At 36.9% G+C, this 10263-nt stretch overlaps 1 protein-coding gene across 2 annotated transcripts in view; it reads right to left on the bottom strand.

Annotated features, from left to right (window-relative positions):
* Positions 1–10263, bottom strand: part of LOC117118914 (low-density lipoprotein receptor-related protein 5-like) — a 20173-nt gene that overhangs the window by 3953 nt on the left and 5957 nt on the right. For both annotated transcript variants that reach the window (XM_033263650.1, XM_033263648.1), the window contains exons 5-7: positions 9566–9737; positions 3329–3465; positions 1762–1995 (exon numbers count right to left, since the gene is read on the bottom strand). In XM_033263650.1, the coding sequence (XP_033119541.1) occupies positions 1762–1995; positions 3329–3465; positions 9566–9737 (543 nt within the window). The remainder of the gene's footprint in view (positions 1–1761; positions 1996–3328; positions 3466–9565; positions 9738–10263) is intronic.

The following is a 10263-nucleotide window of genomic DNA, read 5'->3' as shown; positions in this document are numbered from 1 at the left end:
AGGAGATTGTTTGTTGGCATGATAAATCACTAAGATGACTGCCCAAATTGTGGCTGTCGTAAACAAAATGTTGGATAAAAAAAAACACTCAATAATGACACAACATAGATCAGCTATTAAACTATGTTGATCAACCAGTAGCCGAACATTTCAATTCTGTAAGCAATGCAGATAAAGTTGCTCAAGAACAGAAGCGAAATGCACAGCGAGATTGAAACCTCGAGGATGGGAAACCAAACCGTTCCCGCTGCTCCAAACCGCTTCCACAAAGGTACTTGAATTAGAAATATGAATTTCATCCATCTAATACAGGTAGATCTTGATTTGTTCTTTCGTGTTTATCACACCACTCATTACTATAATTAAGTTAATTTATATTCAACTTCATTACCAGTATTTAATCCAGTTACGATCTATACAGTAGTTCTATTGATAACAACATCAACAACAACTCCACCTGTACCTGGAATTCCAGAGCTGGACCCTACGAGTTATTGTCCCCAATCCTGGCCAAAAAAATATTCTTCACTTCAAATTTCTTTGTACAGTACTACTAGTAGTTTCTTTTTCGCTTGTTTTGTCTCTGTTGCCATTTTTTAAAATTCAGATTTATAACTGCAATAAACTGCTTTATATACATATAAATGTTTTTTGATATAATGAAGATACCCAGTATAATTATTATGATAATAATGTTAAGATGATGGGTGCACAATGAATAAATGATGATAATAATAATAAGCAGTATTCCCCACTATGCGTGTAATTTCGTATCTACCAATTTCATTCCGAATCTTGGTAAGAGTGGCAAATGAAGGCTAGATAAAGTGTATTATGGACACAATCAGTGTGTCGTACGGCGGCCTTCAACTTATTGATTAAATGTCTAAACCCTTACTACTGCGAAAGAGGGTGACGAAATAGGGACTTGTTCCCCACCCCAACTCCACGCCACCAACCAAGATTGAACTCATTTAGATAACAGATTCAAATGTCTATAACACCAAAGTTTACAGAGATGTAGCCCATTGACCAGCGCAATAAGAAATGAAACATCCAAAAGCATTCTTCCGACCATAGGTTCCGCCTCATTCGGACTACAGTCTCACTTGCCACTCACGTCACCACTACAAAAATAGTTCTGGATCTGCAACTTGAGAAGTATTTCACAATATTGCTATCAACGCATTATTCTAACCTTCAGTGGTCGCTCCAGAAACTTGCTGATAAGAGGTCCGACAAGGGCCAAACCGAGGGCCACCTAGACAATCGGTGATGCTATAATAATATTTCTGCCCTATTGGGGTTAATGGGAGAGATTTTATTGTCTAGGATAACCCAGAAGGGCAATTAGAATAACTTTATTAGGATCGCCAGTTAATGATTTATCCGACGATCTTCTTCTTTCTAATGTTGGACGACTAGGGTTCATGCTTATCCGACGTCGGGACAATAACGGCACATCTCCCTTCCATACGCCACTGGTGCCGCCACTAACAACCTTATCTACCTGGAAGGCATCCGCTAATATATACTCCTTAGTAGAGACACAATGTGGATAAAGTCCCTTGAGTTGCACACAACGTAAAATCACTACCTAAGTTTGGGAACCTGAATTGCAACCTTCGTGCCAACCCCTCCTAATTTATAAGTTAATGAATAAATATGCAAAAAATACATGACATCTTTGATGACCTAAATACAGATATGTGTGTGTATATTTTGTAAATATTAAAAGAAAAATAAAACATTATTATTTACCAGAGTATATGTACATTACTTGCACTGCATTGTCATACATTTCAAACTTGTCGCCAGTCTCGATATTAGCGCGGCCGATGCCATCATTATAAGCAGTATTATAATACACGTAATTTCGGTAAACCTGTGTACTTAGAACGTTGTAAAGGTCATTGGCAACCTGTCTTGAATTCGTTCCATCTAGATCACATTCCCAAATAACGCTGTCGCCTCCATCATACCAGTACAATTTTCCTATAACAGAATAAAATATATTAGCAAACACTATTGTTCACAGTCCTTAATTTGTTCTAAAACAAAGTTGGGCAAAGTCGAGCCATATGCTGCCCGACAGCAATATTTTTGCGGCCAGCGAAAATATATGATAAAAAAAACTATGTGTGTGACAGCCTACTATCTTTGTCTAAAAAAACCGGCGGTAGTTGTTTACGCCCCGACGCCGAACATCTGTAAAGGCCAACAACTCAGACAGCGTCGTACGACGCAGCCCGACGCGATTTGTTGTTGCGTCGGGTCTGTGTGAGTCGGGGGCAGTCGCGTCGTAGAATATTAAACATGTTTAATATTTCTCACGACGGCTTAAGACTGTCCCCGACGATAAATCGGGTCGGGCTGCGTCGGCCAACGCTGTCTGAGTTGGCCCTAAGTCACAATAAAAATGAGCATGGAGCATTGGAGATGATAGCTGCTAGGAAGCAGGTACATGTTTATCCGTGGGTTTACGGAAAAGATATGTTTTAATTGCACCATATTCCATTCCACTCTGGTGTTCAAAAAGTCTACACTACTCGTGGATTTGGTAGCAGTGAATTTGATTATAGGATGAGCCGAATTAATGTTCAATAGGAACGGTGTCAAAACTATCTTCACTGAGTCAGATCATGTAAAGAACCATGAGGTTTCCTGGGCTGAAGGGACAGGAGGTTGGCCTCAAATTGTCCCATAAATAAATTTGCAAAATGTGTTTTTGCCATCACTGTGCAATGGATTTCGAGGTAGTGACCACCTCCGAAATCAAAACTGATATTGGTCAGAATTAGCAAAAATAGTTTATGATGATATTTAGATGGGGGTTTGCACCACATGTGTTTGTAATTTGAGATACACTCATTAACACCTGCTTCATGAGGAATATTAGTATACTAATGACGAAGCATCAAGTGTAGCCAGAACAGTTAGAATCATACGAGGGTGAGCGGAACAACATATTGTCTTAATAAATCATCCACATATCATAAACTTTTTCTGTAGCAGTACTACCATTGCCCGAAATGATGGGTTTGTCGGGATGGGCTTTTTGTGGATTTTGGCCCACCATGGTGAGGCTGAGGTAGGTATGAACTACATCTCAACTAACTTTAAGTTTTGTCTGCCCGGGATGGTAGATGATAGCATTTCTTCTACTATTTCTTCTGCCTATATTACGCAGTAAATACAAAAAGGGTACGGAATTGCGACCTGAATTACCTTAGATACTGGACGAAAATGTAACTACTAGTATTTATTTGCTTTTTAAGTAATTAAAAAATTCAAAATAACACTTATGTCATAGATGGGCTACACTTACCATTTTCTGATATTGACATTCCGGAGACTTGTGAGTAGCGAGGTTCAATAATGTTTTGTCGAAAACTGTGATCGTCTAAGCTAATGCGTTCGATTTTGACACGATAATCCATATTAACAACAATCCCGTATAAATACCTTTAAGGAAACAGATTATATAATGTCAATTGATAGCAAAAGTCGATATTGATATGTGTTGACAATTTAATTTAATTTAATTTATTTTCTCTCATAAAACAAGCTTAAAAACAAAAAAAATACAAATGCGATTGTCAATTAAGGTTCAACTTAATTGACAAATCACAACTTAAATATCTATAATAATTTCATGTTGACGATAATGTTAATAATGATGGTGATATCTAGGTTGACTATGAATGATGAGTACCATAATAATAAGTTATACTTATATAGCGCGACAATGGGAAGCGCTTTACAACACACACACACACACACACACTCTCACACAAACACTAAAAGAGCGAAGGAGTGGGAAAAGAAGAGGACAATATGTATTATTCTGCCCTTGTTAGGGACTGCTCTGGTGATCAGAAAAAGCTCTTTAACATAGTTAACAACCTCCTTCACCGCTCAAAGTCTACGGTTCTTCCTTCTTCTGTATCAAATCAAGCTCTGGCACATAAGTTCTCTGTGTTTTTCGAGAACAAAATCCAAAATATTCGTAGTTCGTTTGCTCAAAATCATTTAAGTGATTCTACTGGTGATTCTAATGTGATTGGTGCAGAGGAAATAGCTAGGTCTATATTGCTTTCGGAGTTTGATCCTGCAAGTGAGGTGGAAATAAGTGACATTGTTAGAAGTTCGCCTTTGAAATCTTGTCGACTTGACCCGATACCTACTTCTTTGAAAGTCTTGTCATGATGCCTTTGTTCCTATCATAACAAATATAGTAAATAAATCTCTTGAGAATGGGTCTTTTCCTGATGTGTTGAAAGTTGCGCATGTTTTTCCTACTTTGATAAAACCCAGCCTAGATCCTGAGGTTCTCAAAAATTACAGATCTGTTTCTAATTTAAGCTTTCTTGGTAAGATAATTGAAAAGGTTGTGTCTAAACGATTATTGGTCCATGTTAAAGAACATACTTTACTTGATTCGTTCCAATCTGCTTACAAAGCACATCATAGCACTGAAACAGCCTTACATAGAGTTAGCAACGACATCCTACGTGCAATGGACGATGGCAAACTTACTGCTTTAGTTCTATTAGATTTAAATGCAGCTTTCGACACTGTTGACCATAATGTTTTGCTCCGTAGATTAAGTAAGCACATTGGAGTCGAAGGTTGTGCATTGGAATGGTATCGATCTTATCTGACCAACAGACGTCAACATGTATGTATTGGGGACGCTTTCTCCCAGGAAAGTTCCTTCAATTTTTCTGTTTCTCAAGGATCTGTTCTTGGGCCACAATGGTTCACAATTTATATCCTACCTATTCGGGATATAATTTGCAAATATAACTGTCCTACCATGTTTATGCTGATGATACTCAGATTTACCTCTCGTTTAAGCCGTCCATGACGCAACTTAACCTCTCTCTATGAATCACTCGAAAATTGCATTTCAAAGTTACATCTTTGGATGAAGCAAAATTTTCTAAAATTGAACGACGACAAAACTGAATACATACTTATTGGGTCTGGCCAACAGTTCGAAAAACTTCCACTGAGTAATTTAGTTATTGGGGAAACCCTAATAGGCTCTGCTGCGCTGGTCAGAAATCTTGGTGTTACTCTGGATGCTAATATGACAATGAGTAGACATATTTCAAATATCATTTCAACATCTTCATTTTATTTACGTAACATTAGAAGCATTAGGAAATACATTGACAATGCAGCTGCTGAGCAACTTGTTCACTCGTTTGTTACTTCACGCCTTGACATGGGCAACTCGTTCTTGTATGGACTTCCTCAAAAACAAATCCAACGGCTTCAACTCATTCAAAATGTTGCTGCACGTGTAGTTACCAAGTCACCTAAGTACTCACACATAACAAATACTTTTAAATAATTACATTGGCTCCCGGTACAACACCGCATTGTTTTTAAGATATTATTAATAGTTTTTAAATGTTTAAATGGTTTGGCTCCTGACTATGTTGCCGACATGATTCGGCCTTATATTCCTGGCGTAACTTGCGCTCTTGTGACAAACTATTTTTACACCAGCCTAAGTCATATCACTCTTACGGGGATCGAGCTTTTAGTATTGCTGCTCCACGTCTTTGGAACGCTTTTTGCTCGGGCAAACACATTAGATCTTTAAACTTGTTTAAAAAAACGTTAAAATTGTATCTCTTCACCGAGGTGTATACAGAACATTGATGTTTCTCTGTTGAATTTATATCATTAAAAAAAATAATTAAAAAAATGATACCACTTTTCCTCTGTCGACGCAATGTTGCTCCTTTTGCAGTTCAAAGTAGTGGAGCCCTGGGCTTATCCCGGGGTGGAAGGTGCTGATGCTCAACATACTGCCTTTAAGTATCTGCGCATACTTATATGGGGAGCAACACTGCCTCGATGGGATAATTTGGTATGCGGATTCTGCTTGAAATTTTTCTGGAATTATTTTGGATTTTCACCGAGGCGTATAGACTACCTTGATGTTTCTCTGTTGAATTTATATTACTCACAAAAAAAATATTTAAAAAATTAAAAAAAAAATAAATACATGATACCACTTTTCTCTGTCGACGCAATGCAGCTCCTGTTGCAGTGCACGGTAGTGGAGCCCCGGGCTTATCCTGGGGTGGAAGGTGCTGATGCTCAACATACTGCCTTTGGGTATCTGCGTATACTTATATGGGGACCAACATTGCCTCGATGGGATAATTGGTATTTGGATTTTGCTGAAAATTCTTCTGGGAATTATTTGGATCTTGTTGGTTTATTTGTATATGCGCCTTGAGCACCTTTGGTGGAGATGTGCGCTTTATAAATCTTTATTATTATTATTATTATTATTATTATTATTATTATTATTATTATTATTAAAAGAAAAAGATGAGTTCTGAGTAAAGCCTTAAGCTCTCTAGTGTGGAAGCCTGCTTGATGTGCTCACGCAGTTCATTCCACAGAGTGGAAGATCTGTTGTCCAAACTAGATGTTACAAAGGCATGTACCAGTCTTTCAATCAACTTTTTGTCTAAGTACTACCTGATGATTCCAATTTTACGGATGCCAATATGTACTACACGGCAAATTTTACTGACATGTAGCTTTAAATTGATTGTTGTCAAGAATAACTCCAAGGTGTTTCTGACTTGACTTTAAAAAGTAGATTACACTTACCGATCTCGATATATAAGTATTTGGGATGGAATTTAAATGGCGAGAAACAAAGTGAATGACCTAAGAATAGATGAGTTAAAAAAAAACACATGGTTCGATCGACAGAACCCATGACTAGACCTATCATCTAGAACACAAGCTGAAATTCTAGACATAGCTGTCTGTGTAATCAAAGGGGAGATATATTTGTATTTCATCCGCATAGAAAATTACTCGACAACCATGGGCCTTAATGATGACTCCTAGTGAAGTTTTTACATTACAAATAGGATTGGTCCTAAGACTGAACCCTGTGGTATGCCGCAGGTCTGCAACATTCCTGTGAAAAAGTGCCTTGTAGTGCAACAGACCGTCAACGTTCACTAAGATAGTGTTAGTTCTTAAGGTTCCCCCTATACCGAAACAAGAGGACAAACAATGTACAAATGTAGCATGCTGTATCAAAGGCAGCAGTGAAATTAAGGAGGGCTAGTAGCACCGTCTTACGCAGGGGCGGATCCAGAGATATCCAAAGGTGACAGGTATGAAAGTTTGGCCGATCGAGACAATACTATCCTAGGGGGTCGGGGGGCATGCCTCGGCAAAATTTTTGTGTTCTAGATGCCCGAAAATAACATTTGAGTGATCTGGCTATCCTTTTTTTGTTTTTCTTTATTTTTTTACCTCCCGAAGCTCCCCACCCCCTAAATCCGCCTCTGAATATGGGTCTCCAAAAACCCAAGTATCATCCTCAGGAATGATGATACATAGGCCTAATTAATGTCGAGATATTGAACCCCTTTCACGATGGCGTGCATTTCGATACTTGGAGTATGTATTATACTAGAAATTTTGAATCCTGACACGATGGCGTGCGTTTCGATACTTGGAGTATGTATTATACTATCTTAATATAGTCTCCTGATCGAAGACTTACAAAAAAAAAACAAAAAAAACCCACAAATGCTGTTAAAACTATCGACAATACAGTGCAAGACGTTTACCATTGTGTGAGTAGAGCCAGTTATAACGTGCGTGTTAGTGATAGCAGTAATGGCGGAATGCTTTTAGCGAAAGCCCGATTACGTTAAGCCGTGCACTCACTGCGTCGTACGACGGTCGTACGACCGTCGCACGACGAATCCAACTCCACTTCCTGTGTGCGCTAGACCACGCGACGCTTGAACGGGTCGTCATTAAATCGACCAGTTGTGCGCGCGTCGTCGCGTTGCGTTCTACATAGAATCGCGTCGGCAGTGAATGCCCGGCTTTAGAAATAATTTTACCAAAGAAATAGCAGAAGAATGAGCTCCTCCGCGTATTTGTATTAAAATTGATGAAACATCCGCCCTCCCGCGAATGGGGTAAAATTTGAACGTTTTACTAAGTAGAAAAACTACAGGAAACAAACGAACCGGAGCGGTGCCTATATTATTGCTATAATACCCACAGTGCCTTTCGAACAGATGTTCCACTATACAGTATTGAGAAGCTGCTCTGTCTGCTTTTTATTATCTTTGATTTTACCAACCAATTTACCACGATTACGAACACTGATCTATTATAGTACAGACCAGTGATTACGACACGACAACAACACGATACAGATGCGCGCAGTGTTGCAGAATACAAACTACGCGATGATATGTCGTGTCTAGTATAAATCTAGCTTAAGGAATAACGTTTGTTGTAAATACATAAACGAAAATCAACAGCAAGATAGAGTCAGAACGTTGTGCTTTTTTAAGCAATTCTTCTTGTATGTAGCAATAACGTTGTTATAGGCCACTAGAAAAGATGGTGGGGACTGAAATGTGAATCAGTCGTTTATAGATTTAAACATAAGGATGGAAACGATAATTTTTTTTCATATGACCGTTTTACTGGAGGACAACGAGAGTTTAGAAAAATTAACACTGGAGATTGAAAAGATTACAGAATGTCAAGGTGAAATAACAGAGCATGTCCCCGAATCAATTCATTATTGAACAATGCCATGGTTTTGGCAAGGCCAAAATGCCCGAAGAGTTCACTTGAAGCAAAATATCTCAGTGGGTTCAATTTGAAATCAAATAAAAAACAAAACAAAAGCTAAAGAAAATCTGAAACATCAATACCATTAGAATAGTATCTATTATTTTGTAACATGCAATTTAAAAATCATTAATAATGTCTTTACTATTACGTATTAGAAATTTTGAATCTTTTATGTGATGGAAGATAGAGGTTTAGCCCTAAATAATACATTTAGTGTTGCAAAAATTTTAAACTAGCTCCTACAGGCTTTCAATGCAAAACTTACAGTGAAGTTGTTCAAGATGTCTTGTCATAAGATCTCTTGAAAAAAAGTAATGAACGTGATATAAAAGAAGAAAGCTTTTGCATCAACAAAAAAAATTACGGGCACTCAGTTCTATAGTACTTGTAATTTTTATGATTTTTCAGTGCTAAATAAGTAATATTGTAAGTAATACTTATAGGGATTTATAATATTGGCTTCTAGTAGAATAATATCAAATTTTTCATAATCTTCGTTTTCTTTCCTTCATTCTCAACATTGAGTTGTAAATGTTATTACCACAAAAGTATCTCAATCTGCAAGTTGTGGTCGACCATCGCATCATGATTTATTACCAAACTACATTCTCTTTGTATTCTCCACTTATTAATATTTCATATTATTAATATAATGTTTTGAAACTATGTAGGATTAGGTCTATACATGATGACCAATATATATATATTGGAACGCCAGCACCTTCTGTAGGCCGATGCTATACAAATTATTATTATTATTATTATTATTATTATTATTATTATTATTATTATTATTATTATTATTAATATAACATTATTGTCATACATAATTGATTGGTCTGCTTAGAAAAATGAACAAAAACAACCAACATTTGTAAATGATCATAACCATCTGTAATGTTACCTGTTTGTTGAATCTATCTGTAACTCGTTGAATCTGTTGATTGAAGGATCGGTAAAAACTCTCATTCTTCCAGTTCCATTAAGGTTGATGACATAAATAGAGATGCCGCCATCATCCACCCAGTACAATTTACGATCAATGACATCAATGTTAATACTATTTAAAATATTTTCTGAAATTGTGATAAATTGTGTCTACTATATTGCAATTCAATTCAATTCAATACTTTTGTACCCTGGCAGACACCAAACGTTATTATAATATTTGCGAACGTTAATAACTTAAAGGGTTGTACATCAGGAGTGTCTATCTGTCACATCCGGGCCACTGTTGCTTGATAAAGGTCTTTTTAAGAAATAGCAATAAAATAAAGGAGAAATAGGAGTGGACAAATCGCCGCAAACGGGATCTAAACCTGAACTATGACATCGTTGAATTAAATGAATTTAAATTATTTTTATATTATATTTGTATATATATATATATATATATATATATATATATATATATTAATACACACACACACACAGAGTGTTGGTAGCCAGGTGTTGGTGATGATGGTTGGGGTGATGGTGGTGATTGTGAATGTGGTGATGGTGATGACGATATAAAAATGATTGTTTTGATGATGACCTGTCTCTTATACACATCTAGATGTGTATAAGAGACAGCAACATAACAAAAAATATATTAATTAA

This window comes from Anneissia japonica, unplaced genomic scaffold (assembly GCF_011630105.1).
Source record: "Anneissia japonica isolate Jap-2015-1 unplaced genomic scaffold, ASM1163010v1 scaffold288197_len338424_cov179, whole genome shotgun sequence".
Taxonomy (NCBI): domain Eukaryota; kingdom Metazoa; phylum Echinodermata; class Crinoidea; order Comatulida; family Comatulidae; genus Anneissia; species Anneissia japonica.
This window is presented reverse-complemented; position numbering and strand designations above follow the sequence as displayed.